This window comes from Tachyglossus aculeatus, chromosome X1, assembly GCF_015852505.1.
Source record: "Tachyglossus aculeatus isolate mTacAcu1 chromosome X1, mTacAcu1.pri, whole genome shotgun sequence".
NCBI classification, from domain to species: Eukaryota; Metazoa; Chordata; class Mammalia; order Monotremata; family Tachyglossidae; genus Tachyglossus; species Tachyglossus aculeatus.
This window is the reverse complement of record NC_052101.1, coordinates 68,909,186-68,936,579: the sequence shown is the minus strand read 5'-3', so window position 1 is coordinate 68,936,579 and position 27,394 is coordinate 68,909,186. Positions and strand designations below refer to the sequence as shown.

Sequence of the window (27,394 nt, the reverse complement as noted above, 5' to 3'; positions counted from 1 at the left end):
TAATGTTGTTTGTTCTCTTTGCTGGAATGGTGGGAGTGGAGAGTGGGATCTTAGAGAATCATAAAGCTATGAAACCCAGGATCACAATGCTTTGTAATCTCTCCTAGAAACTTAGGAGGCCTCAATGGCTAGGTCCATTTCTTTCTTCTGTCATCTAATAATAATAACAATTATTGATAGCTTGCTTTTTTTATAAATGGTATTTGCTATGCGCTTACTATGTGCTAGGCACTGAACTAAGCTCTGAGGTAGATACAAGATAAAGTTGGACTCAGTCCATGTCCCACGTGGGGCTCACAGTTTTCATCCCCATTTTACAGATGAGGTAACTCAGGTATGGAGAAGTGAAGTGACTTGCCCAAAGACATATGGCAGAGTAGCAGAGCTGGAAATAGAACCCAGGTCTTTCTGATTCCCAAGTTGATGCTCTATCCTCTAGGTCATGCTGCTTCTCCCATGCTTGGTGTGGTGTACTCTACTAGGTGCTTGGGAAGTAGAGCATTTAGAAGTGGCACATTCCCTGTGCAAAAGGAGCTTATGTTTTAACTGGGGCTGCTGCCAAAGCTGTAGGTGATAGGCTAAAGCATACTTCTTCATTGTTTAGAAGTGTGTGAGCCCTAAGCTAGGAGAGACCTCCCTTTGGAAAAGTTCTGGTGTTAGGGTTTGTTAGTGTTGCAACTTTCTCAAATGTGTCTTTATAAACTGCATATTTCTGCCAGTTGTCTTCTCCCCATTAGTTGTAAGTGCCTTCGAAACAGACCTCATGGCTGTTTTATCATTCCATTGAAGGTGCTTAATATAGACATAGTAATTGCTCTTGATAATGATCAGGATAATAAAATGGGCTTCCAGTGATCATCTAATCCAGGCTTGTGCCTCAAATCAGCCTTGAATCCCAAATCATCCTGAGAACAACTTAAACATTAACATGCACCTGCACAAACGGATTCTTTTATTGAAATTCTAAATTTGTTTTTATATTTGTCTTTTCCATTTGATGAAAAACGAGTCAGACTTTTACCCTTTCATCCTCCTCTTACTACACCAGCAAAGTAACACTAGGACATCTGTTGTTTTCTTTCAGTTTCTCAATCTGAAGTTTCTACAAACCTCAAAAACGCAACCTATGCACCATGTGGATTTATATTTTGGAATCTTGGTGTTAGTATTTTCCATTCATTATTACAGTGATTTGTTGATAGGGTGTAAATCAATAAGGAAAGAGATGCTGCTGATATTTTGCTAAATGCAATTTATCACTTGGACAAATTTAAGATTCTGGGCAATTGTATTAAAGGGATTTCAGTCTAGTCATTAAGTTCATACATGTGTTCAAACTTTTGTGGATAGTCTAAAGCCATATATATTTGTTAGTTTGTGTGACTTCTCCAAAGACCTCAAGATTTGTATGTAGAAAGTATGAAATTATATAGTTCGTGCACCAAGATGTCATGAAAAAATATTACAAGAATCTGCAGTTACTTCATGGAAAATTTTCACATTAAAAATCAGAACTAAAAAAGTAGCCGTCATGCATATGTTCTCTTTATACATATATGTTTACATATTATATGTACTATATACTTACGTATACACACACCAGTGATTTAGACTGACACTAGAGGTGGTGAAATTTGATTGGGAATCCATTCTATGTTATATGAATGCCCTTGACTATGCTACTGCATTTGCTATGAAAAGTGCCTGGTGCCATTTTTGTTTATTCCTCTTGATGTCACAATCTTCTCAAATCCTCTAATATTAGTATTGCGGTACTGTTAAGTGCTTACTATATGTCAACCACTGTTATAAGTGCTGGGGTAGATAGAAGTTAATCAGGTTGAACACAGTCCCTGTTCCACATGGGCACTCACAGTCCAAGTAGGTGGGAGAACAAGTATTGAATCCCTAGTTTACAGATGATAATAATAATAATAATTGTGGTGTTTTTTTAAATGGCTTAGTATGTGCCAGGCACTGTACTAAGCGTTGGGGTGGATACAAGCAAATTGAGTTGGACACAGCCCCTGTCCTACAGTCTCAATTCCCATTTTACAGATGAGGTGAGGCACAGTGAAGTGTCTTGCCCAAGGTCACACAGCAGACAAGTGGCAGAGTAGGATTAGAACCCATGACCTTCTGATGCCCAGGCCCTTGCTCTATCCACTACACCATGCAGAATCTGAAGGTCAAAGAAGTTGTTAGAACCTAGGTCCTCTGACTCTCAGGCTCATACTCTTCCTACTAGGTCTTGCTGCTTCTCCTAATAGCTGTAGGACAGGTTGGTCAGTCTGAAGTTTCCCGTTTGCCTGCTAGTATGCTATATCATCTGAAGTTTTGTTTCCTTGTGCTTTTAAAATGTTTCTTCTGCTCTCCTTGGTTTCCCCACTTCTGCTCATCAAATATCTGAATTGGTATCTGGCTGTCTTCCATTCTCTTCATAGATCTTTCCCAGCGTAAGTGAGATGTGACAAGCATTGTTTCAGTGCTGGTAGATGGGCTGGTTTTCTGTCTTGCTATTTGTATTTAAGTATTGTGTATAAGTGGTTTTAATGGAACGGCTCTAGAAGTTATGTGGCAGTAGGAGATAGAGAAGATTAATTACAACAATTAATTGACCTGTAAAACTTTAGTTTGGTCTGCACCTGGATACTCCATTGGCACCACACTTCCCCTCTGCTCTCCCATAGGAGTGACTGTTCTCTGCTCTCTTTTCTATCTCTGTCTCTCCTTGCATCATTGCTCAACTTGCTAAGTGGCAGAACTGACTGGCATATTCAACTCTGTTGCTGATGTTCGATTATTTTAAGTCCTTCCAGGTGTTTCTACATAGCCTCTATATTCTTCAGCTGAAAACCTATGTCATTTTGCTAAGCAGTTCATAATCCTATTTATGTGTGTTTCTGGAGCATAGTCAATAGGGCATATGACTCCTGTGTGAGTGATTAAAATATTTCCTATGATGTTCTTAGCCTGTTGATTTGGCAGGACTTCCCACAAGACTGGAATCATTTTGACACGAGTTTCCAGATTCTTTACGGCATCTTCAATCATGACTATATGGAATAGATTGAACAAAACTTGATCCCAACCACTAGTCTGCTTTACATAACTGATGATGAGCAAAAGATCAAAGTCTCTGCATTTCATAATACCTGCCTCCTCTACCTACCTCACAGGATTGTTTTGAGGGCTGAAATGAACTAATTAATGTGAGAGTTCTTTGGGAACAAAAGTGCTATAGAAAACCAAGTTATCTGTGACATGTCTAGTCATATTTTTTTTGTAAAAGACAAAGGCTGAGTGTGGAGATGACTCAAGTTGACAAAAATCATGAAAGGTGTGGGCAGGGCAAACAGGGAATTGCTGTTCACCAAATCACACAATTCTAGGGTGACAGAGTAGCCATTGAATTTGAAGTTGGTTGGTTCAAACGAACTAAAGAAAACACTTCTTCAACAGTTTGTTACTCCAGAAAGTTGTGAAAGCCAATAATGATTTAGAAAAAATCATAGAAAACAGGTCCAGGATGGGTTAATAAAGGGGAAAAATTAAAGACATTTTGTTAGTATATCCCTAAACTTAGTATGAAGGTTAAAGACGGGGGTGCACAACCTTCTAGGCTGTAAGCTCACTGTGGACAGGGAACATTTCTACTAACTCTGATGTACTCTCCCAAGTGCTTAGTACAATGTTCTGCACACAGTAAGCACTCAATAAATACAACTGATGATGATGATCATCCTCATTTGGTTCCTTGAAGCATCCTATTGTCACTGTTGGAATCAGAACATTGAACTGGATGGAACACTGGTCTGAACCGATAATGGCATCTTTTACATTCTTCTGCGTAATCTTAGGATCTTGATAATCATTCAGTGGTACTTATTAAGCACTCGCTCTGGGTAGAGCACTGTAATAAGTGTTAGAGAGTCTGATAGAGTAAGTATGCTCCCTTCCCTCAAGGAGCTTCCACTTTTTAGTAGAGTCAAAACTAGTAGCTGCCAGAGCTCAAGTCCATTTAAAGTGTCAGATGTTTTTCTAAGGTCTATGACCACTATGTCAAGGAGAAGCAGCATGGCTCAGTGGAAAGAGCACGGGTTTTGGAGTCAGAGGTCATGGGTTCAAATCCTGGCTCTGTCAATTGTCAGCTGTGTGACTTTGGGCAAGTCACTTAACTTCTCTGTGCCTCAGTTACCTCATCTGTAAAATGGGGATTAAGACTGTGAGCCCCCCGTGGGACAACCTGATCACCTTGGAACCCCCCCAGCGCTTAGAATAGTGCTTTGCACATAGTAAGCACTTAATAAATGCCAGTATTATTATTATTGATATTTTGAGCAAATTTCCTGAATCTGACTTTAGACTGTAGCTTAACAGTGTCTTTAGGAGCCAGTCCAGGATGACAGTGGATAGGATCTCTAGCTGTTATTCATGGGTGCTCTTAAGCATTTTATTTTAGTGACACTGGCAAAATTTTGGGATTTTACCAAATATGTGGTGTGAGCCAAAATATTTTTAGACTAGAATTTCTATGTTTAGATTCTTTGTGCTCTAAAGAGCTTGCAGAAAGCAGTAACAAATGTGATCATCCAATGCTAATTCCTTCCTCCCTCCTCCTCCTTGTTCTTGAACTTTCATCTCTACCCTCAATCTGTATCCCTGTCCTGGAAAATAGAGCCAAAGTAGGTTATGACCGTGACTCTGTGTGACTGAGCCAAGAGAAGAATAGCTTCAGATCAAAGGAAGGGATTGATAAAGGAGAATTGTAATTACAGGGCTCGGTTATTCATCAAAATGAGATTGTGGCACTCCAAGAGTGTAACCTGAGATCTCAAATTTGAAAGTAACCTTATTTCTTTAATTTTATAAATATAGATCCCACTCACTCCAATCAAACCAAGAATCTTTGTTTTTCATCTCTGTACCCTATGTTTGTGTCTGTTTCTGACATTGGGACTTTATGTGTGCCTTTCTTCTTGTTTATATGTCATCTGCATCTTAGGCATTTTCACTTGTACATTTGTTCTGCTTTCTCTGCTTAGGGCACGACTGTATGTTATCTTTTTTGTAACGCCCTTCAGTACCTACTTCTGTGCTCTGTCTTGTCTTATGCTACTTAGTCATCTCCCACCCATAGCGACTCCATGTAAAATATCTCTCCCAGAATGCCCCACCTCTATCTGTAATCGTTCTGGTAGTGTATCCATAGAGATTTCTTGGTTAAAAGTACAGAAGTGATTTATCATTGCCTTCTTCCATGCAGTTAACTTGAGTCTCCACTCTCGACCCTCTCCCATGCCACTGCTGTCCAGCACAGGTGAGTTTTGACTTGTAGCAGATTACCTTCTACTCACTAGCCACTGCCCAAGCTATGGCTAGTCACTCTGACCCTGGACAAGTCACTTCACTTCTCTGTGCCTCAGTTACCTCATCTGGAAAATGGGGATTAAGACTGTGAGGCCCCCGTGGGACAACCTGATCACCTTGGAACCTCCCCAGCGCTTAGAACAGTGCTTTGCACATAGTAAACACTTAATAAATGCCATTAAAAAAAAGCTAGGAATGGAATGGTTATGCCTCTGCTTGACTCTCCCTCTTGTATCTGAGACTGGAAGAGTACTGGAAACTCTCCAGGTGCAATCTTGAGAGGAGTCAATGCTCTATACTCAGTGAAAACTTAATAAATATTGTAGATTGACTGACTATATCTGACATAGTTCAATCATCACTCTGCCACTAATCACTCCAATCAGGATGGGTCACCATTTTATAATGGTATCTCAGCCAGAATGTGTTTTCATCACCCAATCTCCCACCCCTCATGAAGGTACATAGATCTAAAGGTGGAATAAAGACCAAAGCAGCATGGTCTGGTGGATAGAGAATGATTTCTAATCTTGACTCCACCACTTGTTTGCTCTGTGACCTTGGATGAGTCGATGCCTCAGTTTCATCTTCAGTAAAGTGGGGATTAAGACAGTGAGTCCCACGTGGGACAGAGCCTGTGTCTGACCTGATTAGCTTGTATCTACCCCAGCGCTTAGTACAATGTCTGGCATATAGTAAATGCTTAACAAATACCATAAAAAAGACTCAAATAGGAATGGGTCACTCTGCAGAGCCCCAGTGCAGAGGGTCTAGCTGGCATTGGAAGCTGGTTTTCCTGGTACTGGTCAAGAAATGAGGAACTGTGGAGGTGGCATTACCAGGAGTGCCAGTGCAGCCTCATCTGGGAGTGGCAATCAATCATATTTACTGAGCACTTACTCTGCACAGAGCACTGTACTAAGCGCCTGAAAGATTACAATACAAAAGAGTGGTATGACCAGGAGTGCCAGTGCAGACTCATCTGGAAGTGGCAATCAGTCATATTTACTGAGTACTTACTCTGAACAGAGCACTGTACTAAGCGCTTGAGAGAATACAATACAAAACAGTAGGTAGACATGTTCCCTGCCCACTATGGGTAAAGAGTAAAGTGATAGCTGTACTAGTAACAGTTACCAGTCATGGTCTTTTTAAAGTTGTTCAAGGAGGGAAAGTGTCAGGCCCTAGCCTCTTTCTCATCTGTGCCAAGTCTCTCCATTCCAGAATCCAAGACAATGATCTGAGTCACCTACCCCCAAATGCAGCCATTTTCCATCATATAAATGAACTTCTCTAATGAAACATTTCCATTTTCAGGGAGAGATGGACTGTTTCTAGTACAATTCATTGTTTGGTCTTTGTAGCTCTTCTCCCAGGTATCTTTTATCAGTATTGCCATTCTTCCTTAATCTACCCAACTTCTCATTCTTTTTATCCATTTGTCTTCTCATAACCCTGAAACAAATGGATAGCAGTTGTTCATTGCACAGGATGCACAGCAGTGCATTAGGTGTTCAAACATGTTTGAAGAATGGACTGATAATGATGGTATTTGTTAAGTGCTTACTATGTGGCAAGCACTGTTCTAAGTGCTGGGGTAGATACAAGGTAATCAGGCTGTCCCATGTGGGGCTCACAGTCTTAATCCCCATCTAATTCATTCAGTCAGTCGTATTTATTGAGCGCTTACTGTGTGCAGAGTACTATACTTAGTGCTTGGAAAGTACAATTCGGCAATAGATAGAGACAATCCCTACCCAACAGCAGGCTCACAGTCTAGAAGGGGGGAGACAGAAAACAAAACAAGTACAGAGGCATCAATATAAATAAATAGAATTATAGAGCTATACACATAATAAAATAAATAGAACAATAAATATATACATATATACACAAGTGGGGTGGGGAGGGGGGTAGAGCAGAGAGAGGGAGTAGGGGAGATGGGGAGGGGTGGAAGAGCAGAGGAAAAGGGGGGCTCAGTCTGGGAAGGCCTCCTGGAGGAGGTGAGCTTTCAGTGGGGCTTTGAAGAGGGGAAGTGAGCTATTTTGGCAGGTGTGAGGAGGAAGAGAATTCCAGGCCAGAGATAGGACATGGGCCAGGGGTTGACAGTGGGACAGGCAAGAATGAGGCACAGTGAAGAGGTTAGCGGCAGAGGAGCAGAGTGTGCCGGCTGGGCTGTAAAAGGAGAGAAGGGAGGTGAGTTAGGAGGGGACAAGGTGATGGAGAGCCTTGAAGCCGAGAATGAGGAGTTTTTGCTTGATTCGTAGGTTGACAGGCAGCCACTGGAGATTTTTGAGGAGGGGGATGACATGCCCAGAGTGTTTCTGTAGAAAGATGATCTGGGAAGCAGAGTGAAGTATAGACTGAAGTGGGGAGAGACAGGAGGTTGAGAGATCAGAAAGGATGCTGATACAGCAATCCAGTCAGAATATGATGAGTGATTTTACAGATGAGGTAACTGAGGCACAGAGAAGTTAAGTGACTTGCCCAAAGTCACACAGCTGATAAGTGGCAGATCCAGGATTAGAACCCATGACCTCTGACTCCCAAGCCCGGGCTCTTTCCACTAAGCCACGTTGCCAGTGTTCTTCAGGAGTTTACAGTCCAATAGGAGAGCTGTTGAACACCCTATTTAATCTCTTCTCCTCCACATCCCATAATATATTTTGCTGAGATTCACCCACTGAAAGCTCTTCATTGGGAATCTGGAGAAGCAACATGACCTAGTGGAAAGAGCATGGGCTTGGGACCTTAGTTTTAACCAAGGCTCTGTCAATTGACTGATTTGTTACAATGGGCAAGTCTCTTAACTTCTCTGTGCCTCAGTTCCCTCAACTGTAATATGGGGATTAAATACCTGTTCTCCCTCCTACTTAGACTGTGAGCCCCATGAGGGATAGGGACTGTGTCCAACATTACTTATACCTACTCCAGCGCTTAGAACAGTGTTTGACTTATAGTGGTTAACAAATGCCAAAAAAAATAATTAAAGCCCAAGAATCTAACTATTCACTAAATGGTTTAGAGAGAATTGAATAGTTTATACATTTCTTCATGATTGAATTGCACCATTTGTGTACATGATCTTGGTCCTTCAGCTGATTAGAAACTTTGCATCACTTTTGGTTCCCATTTTGTATCTGTTTCGCAGCAATTCTTCAAATGAAATGTTTCTCGAAAAAGATCTGTCAAGATTAGCCTGTAATTTAGCAGTATTCAAAGTCTTTATCAACTATTTTATGAGGATGTGTATAGTCTCCCCTCAATGTTCAATACTCTTTGAAAATCATGTTCTGCTCTTGTTAGTTTGTAATACACATCATTGAACAGTGTTAGCATGACAGAAGCTCACTGATTGCCCTGGATTTTAAGTAACCTGCTGCTTTAGAAATAAACGTTTTGAATTAAGCCAAATCCAGCTTCATTGCTAGTACCCATCATTATAGGTATATACATGTGAGAATATCATTTTCACCTTTTGCACTGAACTGTTACCATTTACCAATCATCAGTTATTGAGTACAATTTAATTCTGTCCTTTTCCTTTCCAACCTTACTAGAAAGCATTTTGGGATATCATATCAGGTATTGGCTGCATCTGATTTCCTGGATCCAAGTTTAAACATCACTGTCTGGTCAATCATAGCTAGACAGTGCATTATTATCATTGTTATTACTACTAATAACAATGATAACACTGATAATTATGATACTTGTTAAATGCTTACTATGTACCAAGTGCTGGATTAGATATAAGATAATCAGAATGAATACAGTCCATGTCCCCCATGGGCCTCATTTTTCCTTAGACTTATCAACCTGTAGCACCTGCCTATTCAGCCAAGCTGTTCACAGTTACTTTCACATCCCCTTGGGTGTGTCCCTCTAGAGCACAGTTCTCTGCATACAGTAATTCTTGAATGACTTTCTAGGACTTCGGGTGATGCTTGAAGTTTGAGTGTTTTGCTGTAGATTAAGGCTAAGGAGACAGCTTTTACAGGGGGCACTGATCTTTGCATCATTCAATCGTATTTTTGAGCACTTACTATGTGCAGAACACTGTACTTAGCTCTTGATAGAGTGCAGTATAACAGAGTTGGTAGACCTGTTTCCTGTCCACAAAGAGCTTGCATTGTAAAGGGGAGGCAGGCATTAAAATAAATTAAAGATCTGTGCATAAGTGCTATGGGGTGAATATCAAGTGCTAAAAGGGTACACATCCAAGTGCAGGGGTAAAGCAGAAGGGAGAGGGAGTAGTCAGGGCAGGCTTCTTGGAGGAGATATGATTTTAATAATGCTTTGAAGGTAGAGGGAGTGGTGGTCTGTCAGATATGAAGGGGGAAGGAGTTCCAAGCCAGAGGCAGAATATAGATAAGGAGTTAGTGGTGAGTTGATGAGATGGAGTGTACCTTGCATGTCCATTTAAAGGGTAATTACAACACAGTTTAAAAAACTAGAACAGAGGAAAAACAGAAGTGGGGTATAGGTACAGGGAGGGACACAATGCACCTAAGTTCAAATATCAGAAATGGTCTGCAGCAGGTTAAAAAAGCATCTTGATTTTTTTTTGAAGCCATTCTAAATTATAATGTGTAATCTTTCTCATGTTTCTTTGATTTCTCGAATGCAAAGAATAATACTTTCCCCATCATCATCATCTTGTATTGAATATTTTCAGTGTTCAGTACACTGAACTAGGTGCTTGCAAGCATGCAAAAAATGTAGACGGCATGGGCTCTGCCTTAGGGGAGTTAATCGGGTCCAGTCCTGTTCACCATATTCTGTGGAGTAGTGCTGGTCCCAGCACTTGTCAAATCAGGGCTTGAATGCTGAATCAGTTTCCTCGCTGATCTCTCTGGTTCCAACCTTTCCCCTTTCCTCCCTCCCCTCCCCTTTGATGTACACATCATTTTTCCAAAGTATCACTGCAGGTAGGGAACATGTCTGCCAACTTCGTTATATTGTACTTTCCCTAGAACACTTCTCTGTGCCTCAGTTACCTCATCTGTAAAATGAAGACTGACTGTGAGCCCTGTGTGGGACAACGTGATTACCTTCCAGCCCTGACCTTTATCCTTCTCTGCAGTCTCACATTTCCTCCTGCCTTCGGGACATCTCTACCTGGATGTCCCACCATCACCTCAAGCTAAGCATGTCCAAAAAAGAACTCATCTTCCCTCTCAAACCCTGTCCTCCCCAATATTTTCTCATCACTATAGACAAAACCACCATCCCTCTCTCTCAAGCCCATTACCTGGGCATTATCCTCTACTCATCGCTCTCATTCAACCCACATAATCAGTCTGTTACCAAATCCCGTTGGTTCAACCTTCACAACATCACTAAAATCCACCCATTCCTTACTACCCAAACTGCTACTATGTTGATCCAAGCATTTATGTCCTCCCTTGACTACTGCATCTGACTCCTTGCTGACCTCCCTGCCTCCTGTATCTACCCACTTAAGTCCAGACTGCACTGCTGCCCAGATCATTTTTCTAAAAAAGTAATAATAATAATTGTGGTATTTAAGTGCTTACTATTTTCCAGGCACTGTACTAAGCACTTGGGTAGATACAAGGTAATTGGAATGGACACAGTCCCTGTCCCACATAGGGCTCACAGTCTTAATCCCCATTTTCCAGATGAGGTAACTGAGGCACAGAGAAGTAAAGTGACTTGTCCAAGGTCACACAGCAGACATGTGGTAGAGCCAGGATTAAAACCCATGTTTTAATCCATCACCTCGCCCCCTCCTACCTCACCTCCCTTCTCTCCTTCTACAGCCCAGTCCGCACACTCCACTCCTCCACCGCTGATCTCCTCACCGTACCTCGCTCTCGCCTGTCCCGCCATCGACCCCCGGCCCACGTCATCCCCCGGGCCTGAAATGCCCTCCCTCTGCCCATCCGCCAAGCTAGCTCTCTTCCTCCCTTCAAGGCCCTGCTGAGAGCTCACCTCCTCCAGGAGGCCTTCCCAGACTGAGCCCCTTCATTCCTCTCCCCCTCGTCCTCCTCTCCATCCCCCCCCATCTTACCTCCTTCCCTTCCCCACAGCACCTGTATATATGTATATATGTTTGTACATATTTTTTTTACTCTATTTATTTATTTATTTATTTATTTTATTTGTACATATCTATTCTATTTATTTTATTTTGTTAGTATGTTTGGTTTTGTTCTCTGTCTCCCCCTTTTAGACTGTAAGCCCACTGTTGGGTAGGGACTGTCTCTATATGTTGCCAATTTGTACTTCCCAAGCGCTTAGTACAGTGCTCTGCACATAGTAAGCGCTCAATAAATACGATTGATGATGATGATGATGTTCTTCTGGCTCCCAGGTCCATGCTCTATCGGTTCACTTCTCCCCACTCCTCACAATCATCTCATGGTTGCCCATCCACCGCCACATTAAGGAGAAACTCCTTACCATCGGCTTTAAGGCACTCACTCAGGTCTACCCCTACCTTACCTCACTGATTTGCTACAACCCAACCTACACACTTCAATCCTCTAACACCAACCTACTCATACCCTGATCTTATCTACCCTGCCATCGACCCCTTGATCATTTCCTCCATCCCCCCTGTCATATCTGACAGGCCACCACTCTCTCCACTTTCAAAGCTCTCCTAAAATCATGTCTCCTTCAAGAGGCCTTTTCCCCTATTTGTGCTTCCTTCCTCATTGTTTATGTAGTTGGATCTGTATCCTTTAAATATTGATACTCCACCCCCTAACCCCTCATCAGTTTCCCCTATCTGTAATTTACATTAATATCCATCTCCCCTCTAGATTGTAAGCTCCTTGTGGACAAGGATCCTGTCTGCCAACTCCATTGCATTAATAATGGTATTTTCTTCTAAGCTCTGGGGTGGATACAAGATCATCAGATTGGGCACAGTCCCTGTCCCACATGGGGCTCACAGTCAAAAGAGAAGGGAGTAGGATTTAGTCCCCATTTTACAGATGAGGAAAGTGAGGCACAGAGAAGTTGTAACTTGCCCAAAGTCACCTCTCAGACGATTGGCAAATTCAGGATTAGAACCCAGGTCCTCTGACTCCCAGGCCTGTGCTCTGTCCATTAGGCCACACATAATAATAATAGTAATAATAATAATGGCATTTATTAAGTGCTTACTATGTGCAAAGCACTGTTCTAAGTGCTGGGGAGGTTACAAGGTGATCAGGTTGTCCCACTGGGGGCTCACAGTCTTAACCCCCATTTTACAGATGAGGTAACTGAGGCACAGAGAAGTTAAGTGACTTGCCCAAAGTCACACAGCTGACAATTGGTGGAGCTGCGATTTGAACCCATGACCTCTGACTCCAAAGCCCGTGCTCTTTCCACTGAGTCACGCTGCTTAGTGCTTGGGAGAGTACAGTGCTCAGTACTCTGCACACAGCAAGCGCTCAATAAATACCATTTATTGACTAATTAAGACCAAAATTTGTGGGCCTTATGTTCTAAAATCCTTAAGTACCCCAAACCACAAATTGTTTCTCTCCAAGGAATCAATTACCTTTTTGGTGGCTATAGTTTTGTTAACTGACTGCTCAAAAGTATATAGCCTGTGACTCTTGGGTACACTAAGAGAAGGTGGTAATGTAAACTTAATTCCATGATAGTTGGTAAACCACTAAAAACAATGGTGAGTTACATTTACTGGTAGTAATGGTGATTTTTCACCTCTCAGAGTCGCAACTGGAGAGTTTCCAGTACTCTACAAGTCTCGACTATAGGAGGGAGAGTCACGCAGAGGCATATCCATTCCATTCCTAGCAAGTGGAAGGCAATCTACTACAAGTCAAAACTCACCTGTGCTAGGCAGCAGTGGCATGGGAGAGAGTTGAGGGCGGAGACTCAGGTTTACTTCATGGAGGGAGGCAATGGTAAACCACTTCTGTATTTTTACTAAGAAAACTCTATGGATACAGTACCAGAACGATCGCAGTTGGAGATGGGGCGTACTGGGAGAGATGGGTTCATGGCGTCGCTAAGGGTCGGACGTGACTCGACAGCATAACAACAACAATGGTAATTTTTATATATATTGCAATTTTGTCCAACTAAATGTTCTCCATTTTTCTTATTGGGCCCAGTTTTTTTAAAAATGTGTCTTACTGTCAGTCATAACTGAAGAAGAGTTAGAAATACATATTTGCACAACCTTCTCTCAGCAAAGTATCCTCTGGTCTGAGGAGGATTCTGTTTTCATTCCTTGCATATAAGTAGGTATCATTTACATCAGTATAATGTGGCTAAAATATTTAATTTATGCATTGCCCAAATTCTGTCAGTGACTCCATGGTATGCAATCTGCATGGCTGGTCATTACGTGGTGAATGAGAAGACAGGAAGCAACAACAGAGAAATAATCAAGTAACTACCATATGCTGTGCCTTTTGACAGCAATATGTTCAGCTCCCAGGACTTGGAAACTAACTTTAAAAAAAATATTTCTGGGAATGTTTATATTGATTCTGATCCCTGGGTAATACAAATCGGTCAGCTTTAATGATGAGCCTTCCTTTCCTTCCTTTCCTCCCTTCCTGTGTTTACTGTTTTGCCCCTCCTCCAACACTTTGTGCAGCTCTGTCCACCAGCCTGCTTTGCAGCGTCTGTAGTCCCAGAACTGGATAAAGCTTTTAGTGGAATATATATAGCCAGAATTTATTTTAATGTCTGTTTTCCCCTCCAGATTGTAAGCCCTTGTGGACGGGGAATGTGTATACCAATTCTGTTATATCATACTCTCCCAACTGCTTAGTACAGTGCTCTGCACACAATAAAAGCTTAATAAAGATGATTGATCTAATACAAGACCAACTTATTCATTAAAGCAGAATAAGCTTAAAAGCACACACGGACTGAGATGGAGAAAACTGCGTGGGGGAAATAATTTTCAGGTTCCATATGCAAAATAAACACGTAAACCAACCATAACAGAGAGAGTATTATTGGTAGCAACCTTGATCGCATGTTGCTTTTTGTGATTCTGTTCTCTGGTGGAGGCTTGGCTCAGAAAATAACCTTGATTTTCACTTTTCTTAAAAAGAAATAGTTTTGCGGAATGGCAAAGTGGTGAAAACATAGGATTTTTCATCCAGACAATAGCCTTTTGAAACTATGCAAAAGCATTCTCTGCTTAAAAGCAGCAGTACATCTCTTACGCCTTTTGCTTTACCTTCACATTAAAAAGAAAAATATTCTTAGTGAGCACTGTGATCCATGGAGATGGGGTTTTTTTGTTTTAATTTTTTCCCCTTTCCAGATATATCATAGAGGCAGGCAATCAAGTTCAAAATATATCTGGAAAACAAAAATATCCTTATCCAGAAAAATCAGAAATTAGAAACAATCCTTCCTGGCAATGGGAGGAAAGGAGGCAAGACAGACTCTGCTATGTATATTCATCTTTGTGATGAAGGATGGCTCTGTTCATGCATTTGGTGTTCCCTAAAGGCCTTTTTACATATTTTTCCTGTAATACATTTCTGATTGCTATTTCATTTGGCAAACAGTACTCCATATTCATTATCTTCTCAGTGAGCAATGTGTCTTACAAAAGCTGGTTTCTTTTGGCTTCAGGTCACCACCTCCTGTTTGCAAACCCTATGTCCTCTCAGGCAATGTGATTTCACCCACTTTCTGTGCTACTCACTTTCAGTCTTACTCTCAGCTCCAGCGGCTTGAGTCTAATGATTGCTTTGGTGCTAAATATGTGGAAAGAGGACACTTCCCAGGCTTATGTCCTCATTCCTACCACTAAAAGCACTATATTTCTTCCCCAACTTCTCCCCAAATTCTGAGGGGAATTGGGCCAGTATTGTTTTCCCAAATTCCCTTCACTATTAAGGGTTTAATTTACACTATATACCCTCTGATCTCTCTTCTAGGACTTCAATATCCTCTCCTCCAAATGTCAACAATCCTTCCTTCCATCACACACTCCAGACTCAGTGTCAAAAAGTCTGAGTAACACACCATTATGAGCTCTTATAATAAGTGTCCCATTGTGCCCTGTTACTTTCTAATTTCCCTCTAAACTCTAAGCTCATTGTGGGCAGGGAATGTCTGCTTTATTATTGTATTGTACTCCCAAGCACTTAGTACTCTGCACACAGTAAGCACTCAGTAAATACTCTTGACTGACTGACTGACTAGTTGCTCTGACACTTGAAGTGGTAGTTTCTATCTTTGTTGGTTGCTGATAGTTGTTTTTTTTTAACTCATGTCTAGTAACATGAAACTATATGAAGCCAAATTTTTCAGCATTTAGATGCGTAACTAGTAATTTATGTGAACTAATTGAATCTTAATAGTTCAGTACACTGAAAGGTAACTAGATTCATACAATTGGTTCAAAGTAGAAGAGTGAAACAGTTGTCTTGGAATTACTCTGAATTTTGAGAATGCACACCAGCATATCCAGTAGGATATTGTACTGCTTGAATAGTAATAATAATAATTATGGTATTTAAGCACTTACTATGTGCCAGGCACTGTACTAAGTGCTGGGGTGGATACAAGCAAATTGGGTTGGACACAGTCCCTGTCCCACATGGGGCTCACAGTCTCATTCCCCATTTTGCATATGAGGTAACTGATGCACACAGAAGTTAAGTGACTTACCCAAGGTCACACAGCAGACAACTGCCAGAGAACCCATGACCTTCTGACTCCCAGGCCCTTGCTCTATCCACTATGCCATGTTTGAAAATTTATAATCACTTTACTTAGGAGACCCACTGAACTGTAAACTCCTCAAAGGCTTAAAGCATTATTCTTTATTGTCAATTTAAGTGCTTACTATTTATCAAGCACTATTCTAAGCACTGGGGTACATATAAACTTATCAGGTTTTACATGGTTCCTGCCCCACATAGGGCTCATAGTCTAAATTGGAGGAAGGAAGCTTTAATCCTCATTTAACAGATGAGGTAGCTGAGGCAAAGGGAAGTTAAGTGACTTGCCCAAGGACATACAGCAAGCAATTGACAGAACTGAAGTTAGAACCCAGGATCTCTGATTCCCAGGCCCATGCTCATGCTCTTTTCATTAGGACCCACTGGAGAAGCAACCTTCTCTTGTAAGTTCTCTCAGCATCTAGAACAGCATGCTGCTTAAAAAGTGGTGATGATGATGGCAATTGTTGGGATATTCCAACTTTAAGAAAGGGGTTATTCTAGAATGATAAAGGAAGTACAGCAGCAGTGGTAAAGAGAGCACAGGACATAAGTAGAAGCAGCATGGCCTAGTGTGTAGAACATAGGCTTGGGAGTCAGAGGACCTGGGTTCCAATCCTGATTTTGCCGATTGCTTGCTGAATGACCTTGGGCAAGTCACTTAATTTCTCTGTGCCTCAGTTACCTCATCTGTAAAATGGGGATTAAGACCATGAGCCCTACATGGGACAGGGACTATGCCCAACCTAATTATCTTGTATCTACCCCAGTTCTTAATACAGTGTCTGGCACATACTAAGTACTTAAGAAATACCATTTAAAAAAAAGCATTTGTAACACAACCATTGAGCAAGGGACTTCACAAAATGCTGGGGAGTCAGGGGAAAGGACACAGGCCCAAGGAAAAGTCAACAGACAATTCAAAAGTAAATATCTCCAGTAAGTAAGTTAAAATTTAAGTTGAAAAACAGAGTTTTCCTCATGTTCAGTTGAAAATATTTACGTCACATGAATAAGTTATTGGAGTTTCTTCTCATTGAAGACACGCACTGTAGAGTGTATACTCCTTTTGGGCAGGTTTTGTGTCTACCAACCCAACTGTAGTGTACATTCCCAAGAGCATAGTACACTGCTCTGCACACAGTAAGTACTCAATAAATACCATTGGTTGATGTTTAGCAATTGTGTTGGAGTGTGTAACGTGCTGGAAGAAAACAATGTCCCTCATAAGAATTAAAGTTTTTCTTAAATATCATGTGCCATGTTATTGCCTGTACTCCCTCTTAGACTTATCTACCCAGGTGCCTAGTACAGTGCATAGGACATAGTAAGTGCTTAGCAAATTCCATCATCATTATACACGTTAGTCAGATTGTACATAGACTGCGAGCTCCTAGTCAGTCATTGAGCACTTACTGCATGCAGAGCACTGTACTAAGTGCTTGGGAGAGTACCATATAACAGACACATTCCCTGCCCACAGTGACCTAGTCTAAAGGGGGAGACAGACTAATATAAATAAATTACAGATATATACATAAGTGCTATGGGGTTGAGGGGGCAGGAATAATAAAGGGAGCAAGTCAGGGTGACAAGCTGTGGAACAAAGATTGAAGGGGAGGGGTAACAGGCATTAACCCCTGTTTTTCAATAAGGAACTGAGGCACAAAGAAGGTAATTGAACTGTTCAAGGTCACATATCAGGCAGTGGTGGAGTCAGAATTAGTACCAGGGAGGCAGGACTCTCCAGTCCCATCCTCTCTCCACAAGGACAAGACCTGTTGCCCGGTATGCAGAAATGGGATGATTTGTCTTGGAACAGAGGCTACAAGAAGAGCATGAGACCAGGAGGGAGAAGTGAAAATATCAACAAGCACTAAGAGTAGCATATGCAACAAAACAGTAACAGGCCATCTTTTCAAGCCTATGATCTGAAAGGACTGTTGGGCATACAATCAGCCTTAGCCATGCACACCATTGAATATCTTACCCATCTTCAAAACCCAAGGACCACTAACTTTACATATAGAACTGGCTATATGTATATAATTTGAACTTGTGTTATGGCCCAGGGAGATTATTCTTGCAGGCACCTTATTGAGAGTATAGGATGACTAATATGCTAACTTGGAATCAAATTGTATAGCATATGTATTGAATAAATGTATTGAATAAACACATTGAGATAACATAAAATGTGAAAAATTTGGCAGAGGATGCACATTTAAGACACATGTCCCCTTTAGACTGTAAGTACTGGAAGGGAACATATCTACCAAATCTCTTATATTGTACTCTCCAAAGTGCATAGTACAGTACTCTGTACCCAGTAAGGACTCAATAAATATAATTGATGATAATAATAATGATGCTATATGCTAAGCACTTACTATGTGCCAGGCACTGTACTAAACTCTGGGGTGGATATAAGCAAATTGGGTTGGACACAGTCCCTGTGGGCCTCACAGTCTCAATCCCCATTTTACAGATGAGGTAGCTAAGGCCCAGAGAAGTGAAGTGGCTTGCCCAAGGTCACAAAGCAAAATGGCAGACTTGGGATTAGAACCCAGGTTCTTCTGACTCCCAGGCCAGCACTCTACTCACTCTGCCATGTTGTTAAGTAGGTGGGGATGAGGCAAGCTATTGCAAAAGTGGGTGGGGCAGGGCATTTAGAAACCTAATTGATTTCTAGACCTAAATAATTGATAATGTATTGGAAAAAAAGATGAACTTCAGGTGGGGTATCTGACAAAGACAATTTTATTGCTCTATTGGGGATTTAGCATTGAATTAAGTGTAATCGATAAGGTCAATTTCCAAGTAATTGAGGAGGTATAACTCCTAACTTTAGAGAAGACATGTTGGCATGATTGCTTAAAAATATCCCTTGGGCATAGAGAAATGCAAGAGAAGAATGAGCAGTGTAATGTACTGGCCACAATTTAATAGTGATCTAGATAAATCCTTTGAAATACAACAAATATATAAACAGACATATGATAGATAAGCAATGGTTGTCAATAAGGAGATTCTGAGGTCTTTATCAAAATTGGGAATTGACTAGATTTTGTAAGATGGGACTGCTTTTGTATTATTGCTTACCGTTCAAACTCTTTGGAAGTTGCTATACCAAATGGAATCATTCAAACTATCTTTGCTGGACAGAGCAGTATCTAAAGTAATATCAGTTAATCACAGTGCTGTAGTGTTGAATTTAACCTGCATTAAGGACATGTTATCTTTATCATTTTCCATTTTGGGATATTCTTAGTCAATAATCTCAGTCAAATAGGTTGAGAAGAAGTTGGAGGGAAATAGTTGAGATTTTTTGCCATAGAAAATAGATCAAAAGGCAAACCACCTTCTCATTGTTATTAAATTACCAAGCCATACTTTCAACAATGAGATAGTCACCAACAAAGTGATTTGCTAATTGACTAATTTATTTCCAGGACATCATTGTTCGTGAGTCTGTCTTGTCAGTTAATGTTGATTATGTCTCGTAGGTAAAATTAATGGTATGGCTCCAGGGGTTAGAGATGTGTTTGTGGAAGGAACAGTTCTGAGAAGGTTAGAGAAGGTTAGGCAGCACTGCACCCCCATAGATACCTCATGCCATGCTGCCACCAGATTCTATGTTACAGTCTTACAAAGGAAGTTCTCACCTTCTGGATCTAATTTCCTACTTTCTTCAATCAATCAATGGTATTTATTGAACATTTACTGTGTGCAGGACACTCTACTAAGCTTGGGAGAGTAGGATACAACAGAGTTGGTAGACAAGTTCCCTGCCCACAATGAGTTTACAGTCTAAAGAGGGATACAGACATTAAAATAACTTGTGGATATATACCTAAGTCCTGTGGGGGTGGTGGGGTGAATATCAAGTTCAGAAAGGGTACAGATCCAAGTGCATAGGTAACACAGAATGGAGAGGGGGTAGGATAAAAGAGGGCTTAATCCAGGAAGGTTGCTTTGAAGGAGATGTGATTTTAATAAGGCTTTGAAGATGGGGCGTATGGTGGTCCGTCAAATACAAAGGAGGAGGGGGAATTCTAGGTCAGAGAATAAGGAATTAGCAGTGAGATAGATGAGACTGAGGTGCAGTGTGTAGAAGAAAAAGAATGGACAGGAGGAGGGAGGGAGTGGAGAGGAGCAGGGGAGATGTTAAGGAGATCATGCCTGATGGTTTCAATTTTCTTGAAAAAGTACATGGCTAGGTCATTAGGGGCAAGAGATGGATACTGGTTATTGCTGCATCACTGGCCAGGGTACTGCCTAGGTAAAAGAACCTTGTGATGGTTCTGAATATGAATATAGCATATAGAATGATTATCTCTAGGAATTTGGGTGATGTTTGTAGTCTGTTCAGTTGAAAGAGCTTTTCTGGAGGAGAGGAAGCATATTCAGATTCCTGTAACTGATCAGATCAATCATATTTATTGAGTGCTTACTGTGTTCAGAGCACTGTACTAAGCAAGAAACAGCATAGCTTAGTGGAAGTGGAAGCACGGGCCTCGAAGTCAGAAGGACCTGGGTTCTATTCCCAGCTCTGCCACTAGTCTGCTGTGTGACCTTGGGCAACTCACTTCACTTCTCTGTGCCTCAGTTACCCCATCTGTAAAATTAAGATTGTGAGCCCCATGTGGGACATGGACTGAGTCCAACCTGATTAATTTGTATCTGTCCCAGTGCCTATTACAGTGACTGGCCCATAGTAAGCACTTAACAAAAACAATTAAAAAAGGGCACTTGGGAGAGTACAGTATGAGAGAGTTTGGTCATCTGTTGCATCCTCCAGCATGATTGCATTGACTAAATTGAACAAGACTGAACCTTTTATGCATCCCTACCATATCCTGCTGGTGATAGGGAGTGGATAAGACAGAGTGCTCCTAGGTCTGGCATGACCAGCCATGCCACAGGGATGCAATCTCAAGATTTTAGTGTCATTCATACTCACTGGCCCATTTTCCCTATAACCAGTGACCTGTATTATGAGGCAAGTGGCTAGGGTAGACCTTCTAGACTTTGAGCCCACTGTTGGGTAGGGACAGTCTCTATATGTTGCCAACTTGTACTTCCCAAGCGCTTAGTACAGTGCTCTGCACACAGTAAGCGCTCAATAAATACGATTGATTGATTGCAGTCTGTGGTTATGGGACCGAATATCTTTGTATGCCCCCATCAGCAGCAGACACTGCTGTGCCTTTGTCCAGCTTAAACACTATTGCTGAGGCAAACATTATGTGAATGAATGGGGTTGCCACTGGAAAGCCAGGTGAGGTCTGTGACCATAGAATATAGTATCTTTGTATCCTTCTCATATGCTGATTCTGTTGCCCTCCTCTAGTTCAGAAACTTTTTTGGAAGGAGACACTCATCTGTTGTACAAGGCATTGGAGATTAGATGGGGAGCTGATGTGCTAAAAATGTGCTGATTTTAAATCTTTCTGAGTTTTCAATAAACTGTTTTCCATGGTCTTTGAGGTAGTAATAATTGTGGTATGTGTTAAGTGCTTATGATGTGCCAAGCATTGTAATAAGCACTGAGGTAGATAAAAGATAATGAGTCAGACACCATCCCTAGGCAGGAGGGAGGGTAGGTATTGTTCTGTACCCAGTAAGGACTCATTTACCATTGATTGATTGATTTCTCATTTTAAAGATGCAGAAACTAGGCATAGAGCAGTAAAATGACTTGCCTAAGGTCATTCAACAGAAAAGTGGCAGAGTCAGGATTAGAACCCTGGTCCCCTGAGTTCCAGGCCCGTGCTCTTTCCACTAGGTCATGCTGCTTCTCAGGTGTGTTGTGAGTTGTGTGCTTTGTTTGTTTTAAGGAATGTGCAAATGTGCTCCTTTGAGTATGTCTCAAGAGGTGATTATTCATTCATTCAGTCAGTCATATTTATTGAGCGCTTACTGTGTGCAGAGCACTGTACTAAGTGCTTGGGAAGTACAAATCTGCAACATATAGAGATGGGCCCTACCCAACAACGAGCTCATTGCTTTAGCTTGAGTTAGCACTCTACAAAACATAGTCTAAAGTGTAAATGCTGTCAGATGTAGTTTAAACTTTAGCTGAAACAAATATTGCAGTGTGGGTGAGAACTTGGTTTGATGGACTACTAAAGTCATAACTATGTTGAATTGTGACTAAATCAAATTTGGTGATTTGGAAAGAATAATTTGATTTGCAGAATGCTACAATAAATGTATAATTGAACCAACAGTCAGCCCAATATTAGTTCAATTACACATTTATTGTATCCCTCTTGCAAATAGAATTATAGCTTCCAAATCATCAAATTTGATTGTCACTTTGCAGAATCAGCAACAGTTTCTTGTCTGTTTCTTAAATAAGATTAGAAGCTTGCCTGATTTGTTTCAAAATTTCCTCTTACATATTGGATGGCAGATCTCATTTATAGAATGCAATGTTTTCTTGTTTATATTCTATTTGAGTAGCCTTTTCCTCCTAGATGGTAAGAAATGCCAAACACTTGCTGACTATAAAATTGGCAAATGAACTAATTTTATTGAAAAGTGCTGTTTCTTTTTAGAATGATTGTTTTGCATTGTGTTTAATGCATACATCAATGCTGTCTTCAAAATATGAGTTCAATTCATTATTATGTTTATATTCTTTTTGTGTTTTTTATGTATCCACTTAATCTCCCATTAAAAGGCAAATTCTTCCTCCTCTGGTGAATGGATACTAGTTGGGTTTTAAATGTCTTTTGGGATGAGAGACTCCTACCTTTCTTATTATTTGCTTGGGAAGTATAAGTTGGCAATATAGAGACGGGTCCCTACGCAACAGCAGGGATAGTTCAGCTATATGTATATACAGGTCATTTCCCAAATTCCATCAATTGAGGAGAAACTAGTTTTTAAAAGGAACTAAATTTAATGAGACCAGCTATCTAGATTTAATTATTGGAATCACTCAACTCTACACTTCCCTTTCATTCATTCATTCAATTGTATTTATTGAGTGCTTACTGTGTGCAGAGCACTGTACTAAGCGCTTGGGAAGTGCAAGTTGGCAACATATAGAGACGGTCCCTACCCAACAACGGGCTCACAAGGGGGAGACAGACAACAAAACAAAACATGTAGACAGGTGTCAAAATCGTCAGAATAAATCGAATTATAGCTATATGCACATCATTAACAAAATAAATAGAATAGTAAATATGTACAAGTAAAGTAAAATAAATAGAGTAATAAATCTGTACAAATATATAGAAGTGCTGTGGGGAGGGGAAGGAAGTAGGGCGGGGGAATGGGGAGGAGGAGAGGAAAAAGGGGGCTCAGTCTGGGAAGGCCTCCTGGACGAGGTCAGCTCTCAGTAGAGCTTTGAAGAGAGGAAGAGAGCTAGTTTGGCAGATGTGTAGAGGGAGGGCATTCCAGGCTAGGGGAAGGACGTGGGCCAGAGGTTGACGGCGGGACAGGCGAGAACGAGGCACAGTGAGGAGGTTAGTGGCAGAGGAGTGGAGGGTGCAGGTTAGGCTGTAGAAGGAGAGAAGGGAGGTGAGGTGGGAGGGGGCGAGGGGATGGAGAGTCTTGAAGCTGAGATTGAGGAATTTTTGCTTGATTCATAGGTTGACAGGTAACCACTGGAGATTTTTGAGGAGGGCAGTGACATGTCCAGAGCGTTTCTGTACAAAGATAATCCAGGCATCAGAGTGAAGTATAGACTGAAGCGGGGAGAGACAGGAGGATGGGTGATCAGAGAGGAGGCTGTGTAGATCTTGTCACAAGTTTCAGTCCTCACAGGCACCTCCTTCATCACATGACTTCAGATAACTCACGTTGCATACTGTTGTGGTGTCTTTTCTGTTGTTGGGAAACCTGAACTTATCTCTGAATCTGTATTTTTTTAATGGTACTAGTTAAGTGCTTATTATGCGACAGGAACTGTACCAAGCCCTGGGACGGATACACTTAGTCCGATCAGGATGGTCCTGTCCCACGTGGGGCTCGCTAAGTAGGAGAGAGAAAAATGCATTGAATCCCCATTTTGCATAAGAGGGTTCTAATCCCAGCTCTTCCACTTGTCTGCTGGGTGACCTTGGGCAAAACACTTGACTTCTCTGTGCCTCTGTTACCTCATCTGTAAGATTGTGAGCTCTATGTGGGGCAGGGACTGAGTACAACCTGATTAGCTTGTATCTACCCCTGCACTTAGTACAGTGCCAGGCACATAGTATGTGCTTAACAAATGCCATAAAAAAGAGGGAACTGAGGCAGAGAGAAGGTGAGTTGCCCAAGGTCACACAGCAGACAAGTGTTGGAGTGGGATTGGAACCCAGGTCCTGTGACCCCCAGACCCGTGCTCTTTCCACTAGGCCAAGCTGCTTCCCATATGGGGCACTAGTGCATCAACTCAACATCAAAGTCAATTTTCCAGCACTGAGCCAATGCTTAACATTCCTTCCCTGAGAAGAACACATGAGGAGAAAGTACATCTCCTTTTTTCAGTTTCCCTTGTATCTGTAATTTTAGTGCCTCTCTCGCCCTCTAGGTTGTAAGCTCCTTGAGAGCAGAGGTCATGTTCACTAATTCTATTGTGCTTATATTGTGCATGTATCACCCAAGTGCCAGGTACCATGCCCTGTACAGTGCAGGTGTTCAACCGATTAACTGAGGAGAATGGGAGATAGTAGGATCCCCAAGCAACTGCTGAGTGATGAACTGAAATGAGACACATTCATTCATTCAATTGTATTTATTGAGCATTTACTGTGTGCAGAGCACTGTACTAAGCACTTGGAAAATACAAGTCGGCAACATATAGAGACGGTCCCTACCCAACAACAGACTCACAGTCTAGAAGACACACGCAATGAGAGAGCAGAGTAATCATTTTTAAGGCATAGTAAAGCAAAGTTTCCAACAATGTTGTATAGCTGTAGACTGTTATAATAGAACACCCTAGCAGTCATCAAAGATGGTAGTTGTGCTTCTATTAGTAATAGCTTTGGGGATGGTCAAGAGTCCCATAGATTTGAATACAGTGACAGCTGCTTAAGTGGCAAATTACTCCACCAAGCAAAGGACATCCTTTAGGATACAACAGTAGGGAAGTGATAGTCATTCTTGCCTAAGCCTTTACAGCCGCACCTCATCATCTCACCATCAGTACCATCATATTCCAGCCATCCTCCTTTTTCAGAAATGCACACACATTTGATGATATGGTCTGGGTATTAAAGGGTTAATCCACTATTCCAGCGAGTAATTTATGCCCTAGGAAAATCTGCCTGATATCTTCTATTGCACCACATTACTTGGTTGCACATCACATTAAGGAACATATCGTTCATATTTCCCTTTTTATCAGGTCTCTTTGTTTTTCTTCATCATCCTCATCATAAACAACCATTATTATGTGTCCATGCGTACCAAGCACTGTACCAAGGAAAATGTACTCTTCCTTTTAGAAGCCTGATCTGAATAGTTTACAGTGAAAAAATCATTCATAATCTAAATGCATTTCTGAGAAATAATTTACCACTGTAGCTTTTAACATTTTCTCTTTTCTAATAATCTGGTAACAGGTTATTGTTTTGTCTGGTCTGAGAATATTTGACTCCAGTATTTAGTATCCTATTAATATTTTTATAGTTTCTTTAATGAAAGTGCCTTAAAAACATACTCTAAATTTTATTTCTGTAACAAGTATCTGTGAATTATGTCTTGGCTGGCCCTGATAATGAGAGTACACACAAATTTCATTTATTCACCGGCAGTGTTTTAAAACTGTCTTCTTAAATCTGGATTTTTAGGTTGCACCAAGTGAATTTTGAAGTGCCAACCTGTGAAGGAAAACATCGAGAAAAGCTTGCCTTGATAGGTGACTTCTCGTCTCCTGCTGAATTTTTTGTCACCGTTGCAGTCTTTGCCTTCCTCTATTCACTGGCCGCCACTGTCGTTTACATTTTCTTCCAGAACAAGTACCGAGAAAACAACAGAGGTCCTCTCATTGTAAGTGTTTCTACATCAATTATTTCTCTTGGCTTTTTTGATTGAATTTAAAACAAATAAGAACTTGGGACAAGTATTTTTAAGGGGAAATAATACAAGCATCATTTTAAATCTCTTGGATTATAGTTAAGTGCAGTGGCTATCAATTGGTGGTGTTGTCTACATTGCATCATTCAGACTGCAAAACCTCATGTTTTCCAGTCTAGGATGAATAATAATAATAATGATGGTATTTGTTAAGCACTTACTATGTGCCAAGCACTCTTCTAAGCACTGGACTGTTCTAAGCACTGTTCTAAGCGCATGAATAATGAGACTTCCCAGGAGCCCCTGTACTCCTTGAAAGGATCCATTGGAAACCTCATAAGATCAGTGGAAAAGGCAGAGAAAATTTTAAAAGTCACATTATGGGAAGCAGGGAGACAGTGTGGGTGAAGCTGGGGGAGGGAGAGGTGTTTCCTGAATACCAGGGTAGTTCTAAACATTTTACTTCTGGTGAAATAAAAGTTGGCTACCTTATCATGAAACTCCTAACTCAGTATGCTATAATAATATCCCTACCTAAAGAAAGCTTCAAACTCTGGGTCGGAAATGGGATATAGACAGTCCTTCATTCCTCTGCAGCCCCAAGCTCTGGCTACTAGTGAGTTTTTTGGGTTTGGGTTTTTTTTTTCTAAGCCCTCTGCATCTCAGAGACCAAGGCTACAGAACAAGTAGGAGAGGGAGAGTGGTTCAGTAGACCCTCACATAGCTAAAAAGACTATGGACCCTTGAGAGTTGGGTGTCCGTGACTTTATGGAATTTCATCTTCACATCTGTATCTCTTCGAGATCATTAACATGTGAATTATGAAATGCAGTTAATAGACATTTGATTCCACTGTAAGCACACATTAAGTGCTCAATAAATGTGATTGAATGAATTCCACTGAGGAAGACAGCAAATTATTTCAGTAGTAAAACCAGAAAGACTACCAGCAAAAATGTGTACAGTGTTCACTGAGGTAGATCGTAAACAATATTTTACAAATGACAACAAATAAAAACTACCAGATCATTAATTAATTAGGGAATTGAGCACATTCTGGATGCACTATACTAAATGCTGGAATCCATACATGTATTCAATCGTATTTATTAAGAGCTTACTGTGTGCAGAGCACTGTATTAAGTGCTTGGGAAAGTACAATACAGCAATAAAAAGTGACAATCCCTGCCCACAACAAGCTTACAGTCTGGGGGGGGCAGGGGGAAGAGACAGATATCAATACAAATAAACAGACATTTATATAAATAAAATTACAGATATATACATAAGTGCTGTGGGTGGGGAGGGAGGGAAGA

The 27,394-nt window shown here is 41.1% G+C and overlaps 1 protein-coding gene across 2 annotated transcripts in view; it reads left to right on the top strand.

The window, feature by feature from the left end:
- The window catches only part of SYNPR (synaptoporin), a 320,964-nt gene that overhangs the window by 223,355 nt on the left and 70,215 nt on the right, over nucleotides 1–27,394 (top strand). For both annotated transcript variants that reach the window (XM_038772931.1, XM_038772933.1), the window contains exon 4: nucleotides 25,853–26,051. In XM_038772931.1, the coding sequence (XP_038628859.1) occupies nucleotides 25,853–26,051 (199 nt within the window). The remainder of the gene's footprint in view (nucleotides 1–25,852; nucleotides 26,052–27,394) is intronic.